Raw genomic sequence first — 20,248 nt, forward strand, 5'->3', positions numbered from 1 at the left:
ATCAGTGTTCATACATTCATACATGATGTGTGTGTGGTGGGGGGAATGCATATCGAAATATATATGTTGTGTTTGTTACCTTTATATTTTATCTGATATTATGTTCCTTAATGTTTATTTCGCTTCTTTAGAAACATATATAAACGGTTATGGCACGCCAATAGTCCAATAATAACGTGAACCAAGGTTCAAGGTCGAAAACCTAGGATTAACAATCGATAAACTAGGTTTTTCGAACGGTAAACAAGGTTTTTATAATACTTACCCATATTTTCGAGCGAAAACACGCCCAGGTTTCAACTAGGTTTTTTAACTGATCTTTGAATTTCAGCCGTTATTGTAAGTTCACGAGCGTGTACCTATGTTTACGGGAGTAAATCAGGGTTCACGAGTGTAAACCATAGTTTACGACCGTGAACATGGGTTTACGACCGTAAACATAGGTGCACGCTCGTGAACATAGGATAATGACCAAAAATCATAGTTCGAATACCTAGTTTATCGATTGTTAATCCTAGTAAACCTAGGTTCACGTTCGTAAACTATGGTAAACGCTCGTAAACCCAAGTTCATGGTCGTAAAAATAGGTTCATGTCCGTAAACAATGGTTCTCGGCAATCAAATTATCCAATAATTACATTCTTGGTCGAAAAACTAGGATAATCTAATACTAACATAAATTTCCGAGCGAAGACACAGGGTAACGGGCGTAAACTATAGTTTACTCTCTTGAACACATGTTTACGTCCGATAAACTAGGTTTCTCGATTGAACTTTAACTTGGGTCTTCAACGTGAACCTACTCTTACAAGCATATGAACTATGGTTTACGAAGTTATCCCATGTTTTTGCTCGAAAGAATAGGTTTACATGCTTTTACGTTCGAAAAACCTAGTTTATCCATCGTTAAACCTAGTTTTTCGACTGTGAAGCTGGGTTCATGTTATTATTGGACAATTTCCATTCCATGTCACGTCCGTAAACTATGGTTCACGATCATTAACAGGGGTTCATGTTCGTAAACTCGTAAATATAGGTTATGGCCGTAAACCATAGTTGATTTTTTTAAATTCTAATATATTGACCGTACACCATGGTTAACATTTGAAAAACTAGTTTTCTCGAACAAACAATGAATTTCGCTCGTTATCCTTTGTGGTTTGATTGGATTACGTTCTCGGAACCTGACTTTTTTGTAAGATTTTAATTTTTGCGGTTTCAGATTCCCAAGTGAGAATTATGTGCCGTTTGTATCACTAATGAAGCAAACACAATTATTTTTTTTTCACCATCTATAGTCCGTAATATTCTTACACTACTTTCACAAATTAACCATACCCTATGCTCGCGTTAGTTTGACATGGAGAACCCATAATATCTAAGATTTTGCAACATCTTTTCCGCACAGTTTTCTTTCAGTGTTTTGTGGAAGCCAGCCTTTCTGTACTTTCAGTACTTTGATTGTTATAAAGGAGCTCTCTAAAAGGTAATAAAGCTCTTCCGCTTACATGTAATTGGCTGCCGGCCGGTAGTACTCTACATCCAACCGCGGCTTTTAAAATTCATATCTAGTGCCACTGTGTACAAAACTGACAGATTTCAATGTAGATTATTAGCAACCAATGCTTATATCAACATATCATTTTTAATTTCCGTTTAAGTATGACGTCCCTGGGTAATTCTTTAATTTACCACTGAGCCTTGTAAGCTTTACGTTTATGCAATTAAGCGGGTTATTGCATTCACAATTTATTTTGCGAAAAATTAAGACTATTGTTTTCTAGTCTGTCTTCTTTATAGAAAATATATGATAAACAGAATGCTTTCTTTTACATGAGACAGAAACAATGGATGTTTTCTTGTTCTTGCTGACTCTAAGTTATTCAACTTCGAGTGTAATAAGTAAAACATGGAAAGAAGAAAACATAAATTTACATACGCACATACAAAAGCATTTCGGCAATTTCGATGTGTCATTGTCTTTAAGAATATCGTTGACCGACTGTATTTCTGGTTGTTTTATGAATGCACATCCGTCTTTCTTCTATCATAAGACGGCGGGATTATGTAAATGTCATGCCAGTATAATTGATATAGATACTGACGAGACAGCGGATGATAAAAGTCAGATATATGGATTTTATCTTCTTGGATACCAGGTAAAATGTGATTTTAATCTAACAACAGCGTTTCCAAAAATACAAAAAAAAGTATATGAAATGTGATATTAAATTTATAACAAGTAGTATTAAATATAGTTTACCACACAGCTATTTACATTGTATAAATGTAGTTATTAACTCCAGATGCCTATTTGAAGTATAATAAGAACAATATTAAATGTCTTTATATGGTAAGCGTTGAATTATAAGACACTTTTTTAAAATGCATAAGTAGGGAGTCTAGAATATATATTCTGTCTAAGTCTTAGAAGAAAAGGAAAGCCAAAATTTTCCTCTGTGTAATTATACATGTTTTTCACTACTATAGTGACATGAAACAAATATCCTCTATTTATGTTGATAGATGTGTCCTGCTTTTTAGGTTATTGTCCGTAAGTATTTACCTGGCACTCATTAATCTTCGCCAATATTTTCGGAGGTTTTCGTTAATTTACGCAATATTTGTGTCCTGCAAATATCTATATTATTAAAGTATTATATACAGTTAACCGATGACACGGTGGCATAGTAGTAAGATGTCTGACTTCTACGCACGTTACCACGTGTTCGAAAGCACCTTAGAGCATTTTTTAATGTAATGTTTACGTTACCTGTTTTATATTTATATTATTTTATTTTATGTATCTTACATCATAAATTTTAATTGTTTTCTCTTATAGTATTTATTTTCAGGAACGCTGGTGACAAGTAATTTGTCTTTTTATCTAACATACTTTTAAAACAATTTTTATTCCATTTTTTTAACAACGGATAAATACCACGGATCCCTTTCTGCAGAAAATGAGAAAACGGATCCCTCTCTGTTCGCGCACAGGACACTCTGTGCTAAACAATGAACTCCAACGTCAGTCAGCTCGGAAAAACAAATTTTCCGTCCTAAACACATTTTTGTGTATAAAAACATATAGCCCACGGAATGGCGTAGCTATAAACCATTACTTTTTATTGTTACATTTGTTTTATCAGTTCACACAAGTCCAAACGAAAATGGAATATAGCCGGAAGTACTGGCTAAGATGAACATTTTGCCATGTTTATGAAACTTATATACAACTTTCCTTGAATATAGCAAACATCTAGTACCTTAGATGTGAAGCCGTTGATCCTATCTTATTTGTAAATACACAATATGTGGATATTTTCATCATATTTCCTTAAAAACGCTCTACTTTTGATTTCGTTAATGCACGGGATCCCTCTCAGTCGGCTCCATTTTGCCTCACAGGATCCCTCTTGACTCTCTACACACGGCACGGGAACCCTTTCGGACACAATTATTTTTCTATCGTCACAGGTGCCCTCTCAATTTAACTTCAATGTTAGAGTTATGAAATGGTGTTTGTAAGCAAAACAATAATTATAGGTTATTAGCTATGCACAAGTTTTGCAGCGGAAATAGATAGCACGCAATATTCTTCCGCTTAAGAAGGAGTGCATATCTACCGATGCAAAGATGATAACCTTTTTATTACATACGCATACAATCTAATGTAACTGTACTATAATTTTTTTCAATAGTCTGAATAAGATTAACAATACTGAACTAAATAAAAAAAGTTAATGTCACGACACACATTCAATTACGCCACGCATCCGATATGAAAGTCAGGCGTCAGTGTATGTACCGATGTTTTCGGTACAGACTTGTGTGCCCGGGCGGACGGGGATGTGTTATGATAAGTACCATAAGAACCATTTCAGACTAGCTATGCATGAATGGCCCCTCTTTGTATCAGTTCAGATTATACAAATTCTATAAGCAGTGTGCGCTATATGATATAATTCAGCATGGGTTTGCTGGGATAATAAATCAATTTATTTCTAACGTCATAGAATAAAACACTTACTGAATCGCACTTACTGAAGATTTTTCCACAGTTTCAGACGCTGAATATTGAGTTATATCACATACTATGTTTGGGGCGTCCAATGGTTGTTCTTAAGCAGATGATTAAATGCTTGTTGTCAAATTAACTGTAAATGTTCACGTTTTACATGGATTTTAATGTCACAAATATTTAAGGAAGTCGATAATTCTTTGTCTTTAAATCTTATTCACACATTATGATTATAAAGTCGGGTATTTTGCTTATAGATCAGCAAGTTTTATTTCACAACAAATGCTAACTGTAATAGTATGAAGTAGTATGTCTAAATGTACATTTCTATACGTCTGTTATTAAGTAATATAGTATGTCTTAAAGAGCATTTCTCTGCGTCTGTTAGTGAAATGTGTATCAAATCTACAAAGCATTTACTGATTTACATGTATACAATATCGACCATAACTAGGAGTAATGCAACGTTAGATGAAGCCGTGCAGAATTACGTTATACTTTTGAACAGCCGTCGTTCTTGACGTACATTTACAGTAAAATGAAAGGCCCCCGTATAAAAGAAACAAACGATATTTCAGAAAAAAAGTTTCAGGAAATGTCTTTGTCAAAATAAGTTCAGATATCTTAGGGTTCGGTATTGGTTTTGTCTCATTAGCAATTAATGCCTTATAGATATATTGTTTGTATTTTTCAGAGCCTTACGTTTGGATCTTTTAAAAAATGGCATGTGTTACCTACGCAAAGAGACTGCCTCTCGCTATACCATCGAGGTTTTGTTGAAGATGGCGTATATTTGATTTACCCGATTAACGGAACCGGTGTGGCCACGTGGTGTGATATGACGAATGGGGGATGGACAGTGATACAACGTCGTCAGGACGGACAGGAGGACTTCTACAGAACATGGGACGAGTATATGGCTGGATTCGGAAATGCGACAGGAGAATATTGGCTCGGACTAGAAAATATTTATACACTTACGCAGAGTCCAAGCTCGCTTTATATAGAAATGGAAACATTTGGAGACGCAACACCTGTGTCAGCGTATGCAACTTATTCTTCGTTTACAGTTCACGATGTCTCAGCTAACTACACATTGTATGTAGATGGATTCACTGGGAATTGTGGTGACAGTCTTGGAACACAATTTTCAACTCTAGACAGAGATAATGATGAAGCCAGTTCAAAAAGCTGCGCTGTTACATACAGTGGTGCTTGGTGGTATAAATCGTGCCATATAAGTAATCTAAACGGCTTGTACTTATTTGGAAATTTTTCATCAACGTCTAGAGGAGTTGTCTGGCGTACCTGTTGGGGGTATAATTACTCGGTGAAAAAGGTTGTGATGAAAGTAAAAAAAAAACTTGAACTGAACTGTTTTGAACACCGTCGATAATGTTGTCTACTACCCTATTGTTTGAATTTACAAACACAAAGTGTATGATGATAAAACGGTTGCTATTTTAATACTAGAACATGTCCAAAAGTCCACTTAAAATTGAACGAATTTAATCGATTCAATCGCTATCAGCAAATCTACATGTTTAAAAATTTACTTTTAGTTTTACAAGTACTTTTCAAACACGTACGGCCAACTTTTGTTAATTATTTGCTATGTTCTGAAGTTGATATCTCACACGCTTGTTAAAAATAAGGAACAAAATACTTCACTTTTGTGTACATGCAAAAAATCGACGACATTGTTGCTTTATGTTATACTGAGTAAAGTTTGAAGATCAGTAATTAAAATCCTTCTTTATTTCATATAAAAAACGACAACTTCAGGTCGTCTTTATGTATCTTTGTAGAAAATCACTTTTTCTACACCTATTTTTCTTGAAAGTTCTATCATAAGATAATGAAAAAAAAATTTAAAAAATAAATATAGGACTTAATAGTTCCTAGCGAAATGGCAGTCAGTTGTGGTCGGCTACCAAAAATAAAGGGGCATATTTGCTCTTGTCCGCACAATAAACCCCTACTTTCGGTATTTATATACCATAAGGGGAACCGTCTCACTTCAGGCAGAATGTATTCTAGCAGTGAAACGGTGTAATTAAAGCACTCGTTCTACACAAATTAGCGGGAAATAAATGGGAAAATAAATACCTATTTACTTTTGACATTTTGAGGTACGGCAAGAAAGCACATTTTCGACCGACTTACTGACCATATTCAAACAGACTCTCTTTTTCATGTATCCCGGTGCAACATTCTTTTTGCTATTTGTCTTTTGCTACTTACCTTTCCAGGTTGCATGGGAGTAGCCTGGTCGTGTTTAAACATTTAGCGTACCCTAATTAGAAATGCATCAAATTTATCATTTAGTTATCGGAAGTAAGTTCTTAAAGAAATCAGTTGCTATGTACATTTACTTCAAGAGCATAGGCAAATGCGTCATTATTTGCGAGACAGATTAGAACAAACTGGCGATGTTTTTAATGCATCACATCGACAGCAAGTGTCTTTGAGCTGCTTTACGTGGATGACATACACTTTGCTCTACTAGTTTTGCACCATTAATGTTGACTTACGTACAAATGTCAATAAATTATATTTAAAGTACACGAATGAGTGTATGGCATGTATGTAAAATAAGGAAACCTAAGCATGTCGAAATTTCTTTGATTTTAAGAATTGGTGGGGTATGTTTAAATGTCTATTTGTTCTAGAAGTTACCACAACGTGCTAATGTTATACTGTTATGTTGAAGCACACATTACTGTCGTATAAGATAATGAAACACAGGTACTGCTACTTTTTAATTTATTAAATTCAAAGTTAATGGAAAACTTTGAGTGTCCATGACGTGCTTGAAAATTACGAAAATTCCGCTCTCCTGCCAACTTTAATTTTCCTATTTGCAGTTTACTCGCTGCGCTTTGATGTTTTCGACAATCGTATGTGCTTTATTTAACTTAAGTCCCGGCTGTTCAAAATTAAATTATGCTCGACTTTTTACCGTGAAAACTGTTTTACATTAAAGTCTTTATATACATTAGCAGATATTAGCTCTAGGTATTTGCTCGATTTTAGAAAAATAAACATGAAAAAGAAAACACAAAAAAAAAACCCTCAAGAAGCAAATAGCAGGAAGCAAAACACTAAATGCAAATAGCAAAAAGAAGATATTGTAAAAATGTTTCAGTATTAGAGATCGCATTGACTCTGTATCTTAAAACCCTGCTTTTTTAAAATTATTTATAAGCAAAAATGTATGCTCGTTTTTATAAGAGAAAGAAAACGCAAAATAGCTAAGAGCAAATAGCAACTGACAAAAAATATATATAGCAAAAAGCAACGAGCAAACAACATGTCATACCGGGATTCCATACTTAAAATGCCATTTAGATAATGTAACGTTTTCATATTTAGCATTATATCGTAGTATCTAAATAGTACATTTGAGCCGTGCCATGAGAAAACCAACGTAGTTGGTGTGCGACCAGCATGGATCCAGACCAGCCTGCGCATCCGCGCAGTCTGGTCAGGATCCATGCTATTCCCTTTTAAAGCCTACTGCAATTAGAGAAACCATTAGCGGTCAGTATGGATCCTGACCAGACTGCGCGGATGCGCAGGCTGGTCTGGATCCATGCTGGTCGCAAACCCCACTATGTTGAGTTTCTCATGGCACGGCTCAAAATGTTATATATTAAGCGGAATATGAAACATAATCTTATTTAAGGTAGGTTAAGATCTAATACCTATCTCAAATGATTTCCATCTTTACTTTTTTAATTACGTAGATTGAAAAATTCTAAAAAAATAAAAGATAAAAAATATTATTACACATTTTATAGTAAAAAGTTGAGAAAAATTGATTAGATATTTATTTTTCACTGCAGTAAGTCATATTTTCTATATTTTCACTAGTTTTACGGAAGTATTTTAGTATGCTAGGGCAGTGACTTTGGTATCATTTCATTTAAACTGAAATGTCAAAATATAGAATTTAAAATGATCGCTACCCGCTAGCCTGGCTCCCTAGCTGCATGATTATTTCTTTATAAATACTGCAAACATTTATGAGTAAATTTTAAGCCTCTAAAATAGCATATTTTTATCTGATGGCTAAACCATACCTATGTTCCGAGCCAGGGGAAATAAAAATGTCATTATATGAACAACCTGCTGTAGGTACTTCCACTTTTAATTACGAGAAATATGACAGAAAAAACATAGGGATGGGAGTCAGCCTAGCAACTCGCCTGTGGTACATTGATGATTCTAACCGGTGTATGTACAAACACCCGCTTAGCTCAGGAGGGAGAGCGTTGATCTACGGATCGTAGGGTCGTGAGTTCTATCCCCGGGTGGGAAGTATGTTCTCAGTGACGATTTGATAAAAGACGTTGTGTCTGAAATAAATCGTCCTCCACCTCTGATTCATGTGGGGAAGTTGGCAGTTACTTGCAGAGAACAGGTTTGTACTGGTACAGAATCCAGGAACACTGGTTAGATTAACTCTCCGCCGTTACATAACTGAAATACTGTTGAAAAACGGCGTTATTACACACACAAAAAACTGGGTCAAATTACGGTTCATAGCGACGTTTGATTCAGAAATAAATACCTTTTTCCTGGACGATCTGGCCTTCCATATTTTTCATATCCAAATTTCTATGATTCCAGTACTGAAAGCTCAATTTTGACAACTCTCGATTTTAAGTGATTCCGTTATAAATATGTCTTGCAGTAACTGCAAATAAATTACATGGTGGTCTCACATACCTATTGATTACTGAATGATAAAATTCGTGCATAGGTATGTCAACATGGTGGCGCCGTTTTGATTCCGGCGATTATACTACAATATTCTGAATCACTGCGCAAAACGTTAGTTGGCACAGTAAATACTTCCGTATTTTCACATAAAATATCGGACTTTTTTTTTTGCTGTAAACAAGTAATAAACAGAAATGGGCTAAGTTTTTCAAAGTCACGATTTTGGAATTCTAACTCACAAACTAGACAGCTACATTGTCAAGTATCTGCTAGTTTCCGCTTGGGTAAAACGAATCATTCTTACAATGAACATACAGTGACTTTAAAAATTAATATCACACTTTTTCAGAAATCAAATTCAGTTTTTTTATACATACATGCCGTAGAAAATACTATAAGCTACAAAATTTCAAAGTTTCATTAAAAATAGTATATGGTCCAGGATATGTCACTTCGGTTTTAATTTAAAGATTGAGATTTTAAATGGGGAATATATGATAAAGTGCAGGTAAAATGACCCAAAAAACCCATCCAAGACCCATTCACATCAATCAGATGCATATGCTTCCTTTTTGGAAACAGTCGTACCCCTGAAGAAACTAAAGTGAGTAAATTTTTCAACACATTTCTATAGAAAACGAATGCTAATATAAAAGACATTTAAATAAAACTTTTTAAACGCCGTAAAGTCCCTAAAATCACTGCAAAATATCAAGCAATGAAGAAGTAAGAACAGGTTTGTGTCACGACAGAACAATGCCATTGTCAGAACAATTGTGTATCTCAAATTTGTTACTACAGCATTTATCTGTACGTAGGCTAATAGATTGTCAGATTCATCCTAGCTAAAACTAAATAATAATACAGATTTTCGTAAGAGCTATATCGGCACTTAATGAACGCACTAACTGTTAACTGTTTCAATGCCAAACATGTCTGTTTACATTTTCTTTAGGCCTAACTATACTAAAAGAACCAGCGTGGGAGCCATCTGGTCTAGTCGCGTAATGGCTGCCAGGTATTTGAACACTAATTTTTCACTTGGCATGACAACAGAGGTCTAAATTAAAGCTAGTTTCTGCTTAAATTTCATTGTGGATGTATTTGTGACATTTTGGTAGGAAAAATGTGAGAGCAGGTTGTATTTGGTGAAGTGAATCTCAGTTGTAGTATGAGTAGTAATTCCAGGTCACAGCAGTGTGATTTTGATGTCAGTTTACAGTAAGCAAATGTGACCAGAGAAATCTCTCTTAAAAGATATATGACCCCTACTTTTCTCTTCATTTTATATCAGTTTTATCATAACTCTTTAAAATGAGGTAAGGATTTGTTCTCTGAAATGGGTCTAGCTATGTTTGGAAGCTCTTTAAAAAATGTCAGTTATATATAGAATATATAGGGAAAACTATTTAGATGGTTGTGACCTTTAACACGCTAGACTTTAGCAACATTTTGAATGAGAAATAAGCGATTCATTTATGGAATATGATTTAAAGCGACTGGCCTCGAGATCGTTCGACAACAACAAAAAAAATATTTTTTTTAGATATCTTGAAATAAATGCTATATTTCTTAAGAAGGCTTTAAAACTTAATTACTGACAAACTTTATATTACGGAAACACATGAGAATTTGCTGCTTTTACTATTTTTTACGATGAAAATCGAAAAGCGTTTGTCCGCGCTTTACTCCAGGTAAACTGTCTCTATTATAAATATCTATATTTCGAAGTCAGTATACACTACTTCAGCCATAACGCTATTGGTTACGACGACGGGAAAATGGCTTTATTGCCGCGGCGGTCCGGGGTTCGATTCCCGACGCGGTCATCTTTTTTTCTTGATTTGGAATTTTTAAAATACTTAAAAAAAAAGTCATATGTCAATGTTCATAATATGATCAAACTTCAATTTGAAAGAAAGATTATTTTTTAGCCAAATCTAGAGGTCAGTGCCTTTAAGACTTCAAAATTGTATGTATTAGTATTTGCTAATTAAACATCTGTAACAATATAATGTGTTCAAGTCACTGGAGCAGGTTTTTTAATCAAAATTACCTTCCCAGGACACGGCCTTGTTAAATAAGTGAATTTATAAGTGGGTCATGTCAATAAATAGATTAGTGTATTTATTTTCAGGCTTTACGTTTTCAACCCGAGCCGGTTATTGCTTTGATAATTCATTCTGTATTTCCTTATAGAACGAGGTTTCCTTGTTGAACAATCAATAGTTGTTATAAATACTTCCTTACAGTATCCAGATATTGGTTCTTACCGAATATACTTCTTGAAAAGAATTCGAAATTCGTATTTTCGAGCGTAATTTGTGAAACATGGAAGCCCACAACAATTAACATAAACGCAAAAAAAATCTAGAAGTATAGATATGTCACTGTATTTTAGGACCTCATTGAACGAATGTATGTCCGCTTGTTTTATGAATGAAAATCCGTCTTTATCTATTATTAAACGACAATTTTTTGTCTATGTTATGCCATCGATATACTTCTAGATATAGAAGAACCAGCCAGTGATAATAATATACTGTTGGGTTTCATCTTTGTGGTTACCAGGTAAAATATTGTATAGGATTTCATTGTCATATCTTGGAAATTTCAATCTCTTGGGAAAAACATCCATTGTACAATTTTAAACTTTGTTACAGTAACTGGTAATACTAATACCAGTAAACATTTGACTTTTTAAAAACTTGACGAACTATGTATAATGTAAAACATTAAAAACATTGTTTGTTTACGAAATGAAATGAGTAAAATAATTACAGTTCACCTGTTGTTAGATTTTTTGAAGGAACATGTCTGCTATATCTTCCCAGTACATTTCCTTTTGTGGCGGGCCTACTTTGCTATGAATAGCTCTGACTGGGTTGTGTTTGCTCTATTCCCCCGGGAAATCTACCCTTACCTTTTTATTTTGACAATGTACTTGTAATGCAGAAAATCTGAAAAGGTATATTGTATACATTGGTGCTAATTTTATACATGCAAAATTTTATCACAATATAGGATAATCATACACAAATAGAGCAATACTTGGAGGAAAACTGACCATCTGAACCTTTAAGACTAGCAAATGCAAATAGAAGTTTGGCAGTATTATTGCTTCATATGTTTAAATTGCGTAAAACTTTTATTTAAGAAATATTGTACAGAGAAACTGTGTTTTTACGCTATTAATACACGAAAAGAGGTTATACGTCCGCTGAATAATTTCACGTGGACGTAGTGTATTATTCGGCCGATGTATAAACGATTTTAAGTGTATTAATTTAAGTAAAACTCGATTTTTCTATACATTATTTCGATTCTAATATGCTCTTTATCTAGAAAAATATAGTAGCGCTTATTTTTGGTCGCAACAAAAGCATTGTCGTCATCGCAGATTAACGTGACATCATTTAAGCGTAAGCGCATTTTAACAGAAACAAGCATATTAGAATTATATATAAAGATGGGAACAGGGTAGAAAAGGGAGGTACAAGTGTTTGGGGGAAGGGAAAATTAAAAAAGGGAAACGCAACTTCCAAAAACGCAAGACCACAGCAGTGTTAGCAGGGACCCAAGACCAACATACAAAGATCCACGCACGCATGCACGCACACATGCACACACGTATACACACAGACAAAGCAAACACAGACAAGTAGGACATATGAACATTTAAAGGAACACAGGACCCCGCTCAGGGACGGCCGATGGCAAAATTGCCAGTTAAAGCTCAGACAGGTAGATCTATAATTATGGTGTAAAATGAAACAATTGATGCTTTTAACAAGTCTCTTTCTGAGTGTGATTTGCTGCTCGAAATATTTATGCTCGATTTAATTTGATAGTTTTATTTCTTTCTTTTTTAATTGTTTATATTTCTACCGCAGATATACCGCGTTCTTGTGACCTGTATTGCGATTGATTGTGAATTCCATCAACTTGCGCAAATTACATGCGAAATAACGACACGTGAACTAATTTCATGGGATGTCAATATTACTTAATGGTAAAATGAAATAGATATATCTATAACCTATATATCGATAAAAATATCCAAAAAGCGCTGTAGTAGATAGTATTTAAAAGGATTCGTGTCTGCATTATCCGAAGATTGACTTTTCGTCCATATATATAATATCGCTTTTTTAATTCACTTAAATTCGCTTAATTTTTACTACAAAACTGAGACGAAGATCTCTTTCAAAAATAAGAATAAACAATTAATCTGCTCTATACAAACGAGGTTTTGTTGAAGATGTCGTATATTTGAAATATTCAGTGAACGGAATCTGTGTGCCCAGTGGTGCAATATGGACAATAATACAATGTCGTCAAAATTGACAAGAGAATTTCTACAGAACATGGGGCGAGTATGTGGCTGTACTTGGAACGAAAATATGTAAAAATTGGCAAGGACTAGAAAATGACCATAAAAGATATACAAGAAAACACTAGCTTGTAACACATTTTTAGCGAACAAACACACAATGCAAAGTGTTTCTTTGAGAAAAAAAACACGTCCGCCTCATATTACTGTGATCAGAAGACTCCAGTTTGGCAACTTCTTCAGTCCTTGCTGTTCTCGATACTTTGTATATTCAGATAATCTTCTCTCCCTGGAGTTTATCGCTGTATTTACAAATTAATATACCAAAAACAAAATCATCAAGTGAGTGATTAAGGCAGGCAGATACTACATGAAATTTCGGTTAGAACCTAAACAAGTAAAAGAACAGGTCTGCGAGTATCAGATCCTTTGCCTATTATGTAACAGTTCTCACACGTTTTGTTAATAAAAAGTTAAATAAATTATTCCGCTCCTACACCAATTGATCTTATATTTCAAAGCTACTCTTTCACAATAGAGGTTAAATATTTGTTGAAAAGATGCGTCAACTGGCATCCTGTTATGTGTTCATGCCATTGTAGTTACATAGCGACAAAGTACAAAATATTTGCCCAAGCACCTATACGTTTCCTTTGCAGTTTCTCGTTGAAAAGAAAAAAACGGGTTCTCGTCCAATCTTCTGGCAGTATAATTGATAAAAACTACTATAAAATGTAGTTTGAACATCCATTCAAAATCTAAATAAAAAGTCTTTTATGTTGGAAACAATCACATTTGTGTTAACGCCGGGTTCAGAAGATGAACGAAGCGGAAGAGAAATATTAGTACCGTTATTTACCTGCTCGTCTATACGAAATATATGGTAATATCCTACTGAACCCGGCGTCGGCGCCGGTGCCGACTTTCGCACCAGAGTCCATTCCGCGTCCACACGTTGGTTAAAGTTTTGATGCACTTTCTCTTTATCGCTGTAATTACTTAATGGATTTGCTTCGAACTTAAATTAGTGCTTCCGCATCATATGAAACAAGGGCTGTAACTCTCGGCCTTAGATTTCATGAATAATGTCCCCTGTTTACGTAGAATTTGATGCATTTTCTCTACGAGAAAAAGGACATGGCTCTGGCAACAATATTTCATGAATTATACCCCCTTTTTTCTTTGTGTTTCTAGCTTAATTCGATGCACTTTCACTTTCAAGATATTTCTGTTATTTATTTCTAAATGGATTTCATTCAAACGAAAAAGAATCGTTTCACATCATCATTCACTCAATGTTACACACGTTACGTAACTATAGCTGATATATTCCATGAATTATGCCCTCTTTTTACTTTGAATTTTAGGCTAAAGTTGTGATGCACCTTAATTAATTGTATCTAAATTAATACTTATTTAAAATGTATTTGATTCAGACCCAATTTAGTTGTTCAACATCATCGCAGACATCATTCAGTACATTACTCTGGCTTAAATTTTGTCCATTTTATACTAAGGAAATTTAGGCATGTTTTCGATACACTTTCGTTGTATATCCGTTATTACTCATACAACTGAGATTTGATTCAAGCGGTCGACTAAAACACTATCAACATCTGAGACATTAATTATTTCAATGGATAGTTCTAGTTTCCTCGGATATGCCCACCCAACAACATCAAAATCGTCGAGCTCGTTGTCTCCTTTGACAGCTCCTGTTACAGATCTGTTCAATAAAAGCACAGAATTTATACCCTCTCCATTGGCAGAAACTGCACTTAAAATGAAGGCTAAATTACTTCATTTGTTACACATCAAATATTTGTTATTTAACAGCTTTACATTTTCTCTGTTCTCCCTTTTTATCGTGACGTAGTGCAGCTCGCTGATTAGTATAAAATGCGCAGAATAATGTTTATAATGAGTATCTCTACGAAAAATTAAGACAGCGTATAATTTTGTTCTAGTCGCGTATATGTTTGCTTCTGTGTCAAACAATTTATTGACATTCTGTTTTAAGCATTTTGTGTCGTGGTATGTAACTATTTGAATTCAGAAATAGGTGTTTTATAATATATTTTCATGCTAAGTTGCAAGAAAAATATTTTCTCCGAAATCACTTTTCTTCGTCAAAAAAGACTTCTAAGTTCTTTGAACATACTGTATTATTCTAAAACTTAATCTTGTAATGACGACTATTTGATGACTACATTCTCAACCGCAACAATGAGTGTAAATATCTTTGTTTTGTTATCAATATGTGGTACAATTAAGTTTTCTACGTCTGAAAATTGGCAAGAAATTGATACAAATTTACACACGCACATACAAAGATATTCCGGAAATATTAATGCAACGGAAGCTTTTAGTTCCTCGTTAAATGAATGTATCTCCGGTTGTTTCGCGGTTGAAAACGCCTCTTTTCTTTATCACAAAGAATCTCAATTGTGCCAGTGTCATCCAAATCAATTTGATTTTGATGAATCAACTGTTGAAACCAGTCAGTTATACGGATATTATCTCCATGGATACCGGGTAATGTATAATATTACATAAAACTTATAAATACTATGTAACCTGTGAATATTTTTATACATACAACGTAAAGTTTTGTTGTTGTTGTTTTGCATGTTATACTCATTTACAACAAAGAATGATTGTTTTTAAATCACATGACTATCTGAAATGGAGAAAACTTAAAAGTAGCAAAGCTTGATTTAATTATATATTTAGTTTGTGGGGTTAACGTCGCACCGACACAATTATAGGTCATATAGCGACTTTCGAGTTGTGATGGTGGAGGAAGACCCTAGGTGCCAATAAGTGCATTACTTCATTACGAGTGGGTACCTGGGTAGAACCGCTGACCTTCGTAAGCCAGCTCGATGGCTTCCTGACATGTAGAATACAACGCCCCTTGTGAGGCTCGAACCAAAATGGATGAGTGATTTGAAGTCAGCGACCTTAACCACTCGGCCACTAAGACCCTTTAAGGTTGGAATTAAGTTGATTTTCTTCAACACTTCAAATGTTTAAGACACTAAACATATAAATGTTTACAACACTTTTTTCAAACATCAAAGGTGTAAGTTATTACTTTTCTTTATCAGAACTTATCAAATATGAATATTTTGTGTAACGGAGATTATTTTATTCCTCACATAAACAGTTGCAATTTATACGTAATTCCTGACGTTTTTCTGTGTGGTTTTTCTTCCACTGTAACTTTCGGTTTGTAAATTTCGACTAACACTAATTTTGTAATTTGGCTTAAGTATAATTTCACCTGTTTGCTTTATGTTGTTATGCCCCGGAAAATGAACATACAAGTTGGTCATTATTGATGTACAATTTGCATTGCAGACCTTTAAACTGGAATCGTTTAAAAAGTGGCACATCTTTCCGAAGCAAAGAGACTGTCTCGCGCTTTACAAAAATGGTTTTGTCGAAGATGGCGTATATCTCATATATCCCGTTATCGGGATTGGTGTGACCACGTGGTGTGATATGACTAATGGAGGATGGACAGTGATACAACGTCGTCTAGACGGACAGGAGGATTTCTACAGAACATGGGATGAGTATGTAACAGGATTTGGGAACGAAACTGGGGAATATTGGCTCGGACTAGAAAGTATTCATCTACTAACGCAAAGTCCAAGCTCACTATATATAGAAATGGAGTCATTTGGAGATATAACACCTACATCGGCATATGCAGTTTATTCCTCATTTACAATAGCGGGCGGCACAACAAATTACACTATGTTTGTAGATGGATTTACTGGGAATTGTGGTGACAGTCTAATATATCATAATGGAAAACAATTCACAACAATAGATCGAGATAACGACGACTATCATTTAAACTGTGCCGTTCTATTCAGCGGTGCTTGGTGGCACAATACCTGCCATACTAGCAATCTAAATGGCTTGTACTTCCCTGAAGGAAATCATTCTTCTTTTGCTAAAGGCATCAACTGGTATTCCTGCTGGGGCCATGATTACTCTTTGAAATCAACGGTGGTGAAAATAAGACAGTTGGCTTAACTGGACAGTAACTTATAAACCAAGTTAAAGATGTGAAATACCCTGTCACCAGGGTAGTCTCATTAGAACGTAGCGATTCATGGTGTAATTCAATGTTTATTTTGTCTTTTTTCCTTTAAGTAAAAAACATCCAGGTCTCAAAGTACATGACCGTCAGAAGACAGTTTATATTTTTAACGAGCAAAATCTTGAGATTGAAGACTTTGTAGATCGTTTTGAGCTTTTGTCTTTTTCGTAGATCTCTGAGTAGTAGTTTTCTGATAAAACAACTAAGCTTACAAATTATATGTATGACGCGATGCTCGTGTTCCCATGATAATATATTTCCCCATTTATGAGCAACTACAAATATCACTGAGATTTTCGACGGCTGCGAATTGTGTCATAATATTCAGGATTTAGTTTATTTTATACTAATTTGTTTAACTCGATAGTGATGGAAGCTTCAAGCTTATTGGAACCACTCTCGAGTTCGCTTCCTGGAAAAACCAGTACTGGTGTCATATGGAAGTCATGGATTGAGCGACCGACACCTTATCCACTAGACCACCGCTAATTAGGCTCCGTACCTTAAACATACAAAACGTCCTAAATAAATACACATACATGAAATTACGATTGTCTGGATAAAGATTGGTGACTTTATTTTCGAAATATATTTTTTTTTTGCAAAATTCCCCGTCTTATTCCCGTTACCTAAATCTCTCACGGAAAAGTTATAGTTTGTTTCACTGTAATTTACATAAAAGTCGTCCGAATCTATTTTGCCCAACATGCATAAAGAAAATTCAATTTAGAAGTTGTCAAATATTATATACACAAAGCGATATTAAAACAGTGTTTCAACCATTATGTCTGTTCGGAGAAGCGAAATGAGAGTTAAAAGTGCGTGTTAGTTTTCGCGGCAGTAAAACTTTTTTTATTCTTTAACTTTTCCGTGAGAAATCTAGGTGCCACTAGGGTGGGGGACGCTTTTCATAATAATAAAAGACGTGGATTATGCAAAAGCATTCTGTGTTTTCCGTTAGAAAGTGAAATATAAGTGTAAAGACATAAACAGAATATTAAACACTAAACATTGCACCTTATCGAATCTCAAAGTTTTGTTTTCTTTTTTTTATGATCACGTTCTAAGGCCGTTAATTTCCAAAGTACATTACGTGTACATTTCTAAAACAGACATATAACAAACATTTTCGTACATTTGAACGAACATATAGAAACTAACAGTTCAACTTTGGCATTTCATAAACGTAGATATAAGTGTACTAGGTAAACATAAGAGATTAGTGAATAAAAAAATAAACACACAAAAAACGAACAAAACGAAATAAGAAATCCACGACCGTGGTATTTATAATTAGACTAACTTGATAGTTTAAAGTATTGATGGGAAATTATTGAAGATGTCATTCTAGGGCGGCTGCTTATTTTTCTATTTTTAAGACCTTTTAACGATGCTATTGGTTGTTTTGTATTTTACCGGATGTTTTGATATTAATGCGTATACGTTCTTTACCTGTGGCAAAACGCTCAACAATAAGTAAACATCATATTACGAATTGTTTTACCACAATAAAGATGATTTTAATCAATAAATTCACTATACAGAATGCAGTTTATATTGTGCGGTCATGTCTTTTTGACCTACGTAGAGTGCGCAAGCGCGAAACTTTACTTTCGTTGCTAAGAATCACCTGTGTGAATTCATCTGTTCATCATCTTTTTGTTTGAAATTAGTTAGATCTGGTACTACTTTCTTTAATTTATATGTGTTTATAAAATATTTTGAAGAGTGTAAGCGATTAATTTGTTTTACTGACTGACAAAAATGTAATGATTTATTTGAGTATCACATTCATTCAGTCATTAAAAACATTGATTCCAAACGTCTAAATCGAAGTCCTAAATCTTTACACAGTTCCAAAACATGTACATGCTCCATACTTTCAGCTTCCATGTTACTTGTCATAGACTCGAATCTATAAAAATGCACTTAAGGGTGTAAGATCATTTCTTTCTACCGTTAAGATTTCTTTCATACTCTGTGAGTTTGAAGGACAAGAGAAGAAAAAGCACAGGCCATCGAACTCATTTTAAATTCATAGCAAAATTTCTTCATCCACTGTTGAAGCATTTCTGGAATTTTGTAAAATTGAAAAACTTGTGGTACTTTATAAAACATATAATATCTCACTAAATGTTAAAAGGATTTCAGGTCTTACAGATCACTATAAATACAAGGTAATATCAGTATTATATAATAGTGCACTGCCGTTTGTAAGTTTGTAAGGCCGCTCGAAAATAATTGAGAATTATAGCCTCATATAACACATTATTTCTTAGTCCAAGACAAAATCAATATACATATATCTCTTCTGCCGACCGCGACTATATCCGTAAATGACGTCATCGATATGGAATTCGATTATAAAAACAATACTGCTAAATATTATCCAAAATAAATCAATAGAAAGTCTCGTAGTATCAGATATTGCTACGATTTAAGATGTCAACATACCTACTAGTATTATATGAATCTCTTAAATCATAAATTGCAAGTTAATAACCAGTCTTAAACTGTTAAAGTATTATTTTAGATGACTGTTTTTGAAGGTTAATCTTTGCTAATTTCTTCAGGTACTTTTCAGAATATCTTAACTACTTCTCTTTATATCGGACCATAACAGTAAACCTGAGATTTCAGATAGGTTATATAACTGTAACTGCATCCAGCAATTGTTTAGTAATTAGCTGTAGTGTATTGAACAATACTGATCCATTATGTTATAATGTCTCTTGGCTGACCTGAAACTTTAGGTATCTTACATAAGATTATATATTAAGTAATATGCTTTCCAGTTAAAATGACCAGTAATTCCATAATTTTGGTTAATCTTATTTTTCAGGTTAACCTGATATTCAAGATATAAATTATTTCGGATTAATACTATATTTCAATACTTTTTAATACTTGGTATATATAGCCTAGGAAAACAGAGACAGGGTCTTTTAGAAAGTTAAGTTTAGGTTGATACTTTGTAGTTTGCACCAGAATATCCTGTTGAAAGTTACATTTTACTTGTATTTGCATTTAAAACATTGCTTATTCATAT

General features: G+C 34.1%; 1 protein-coding gene across 1 annotated transcript; it reads left to right on the forward strand.

Moving 5' to 3' along the window:
• Positions 1 to 2,021: 2,021 nt before the first annotated feature.
• LOC123523398 (tenascin-R-like) lies at positions 2,022 to 17,132 on the forward strand. The gene is made up of 3 exons (XM_045301084.2): positions 2,022 to 2,159; positions 4,716 to 5,372; positions 16,446 to 17,132. The coding sequence occupies exons 1-3, from the start codon at positions 2,022 to 2,024 to the stop codon at positions 17,130 to 17,132; spliced, it is 1,482 nt and encodes a 493-aa protein (XP_045157019.2).
• Positions 17,133 to 20,248: the final 3,116 nt, after the last annotated feature.

Source organism: Mercenaria mercenaria, chromosome 1 (genome assembly GCF_021730395.1).
Source record: "Mercenaria mercenaria strain notata chromosome 1, MADL_Memer_1, whole genome shotgun sequence".
In the NCBI taxonomy this organism is placed as follows: Eukaryota; Metazoa; Mollusca; class Bivalvia; order Venerida; family Veneridae; genus Mercenaria; species Mercenaria mercenaria.

Excerpts from the sequence above, each read along its gene's own strand:
- LOC123523398 (XM_045301084.2), top strand. The coding sequence starts at position 2,022 with ATGAATGCACATCCGTCTTTCTTCTATCATAAGACGGCGGGATTATGT. Across the intron at positions 2,160-4,715 it reads TTTATCTTCTTGGATACCAG|AGCCTTACGTTTGGATCTTT; the intron begins GTAAAATGTGAT and ends TGTATTTTTCAG. Across the intron at positions 5,373-16,445 it reads TGAAAAAGGTTGTGATGAAA|ACCTTTAAACTGGAATCGTT; the intron begins GTAAAAAAAAAA and ends TTTGCATTGCAG.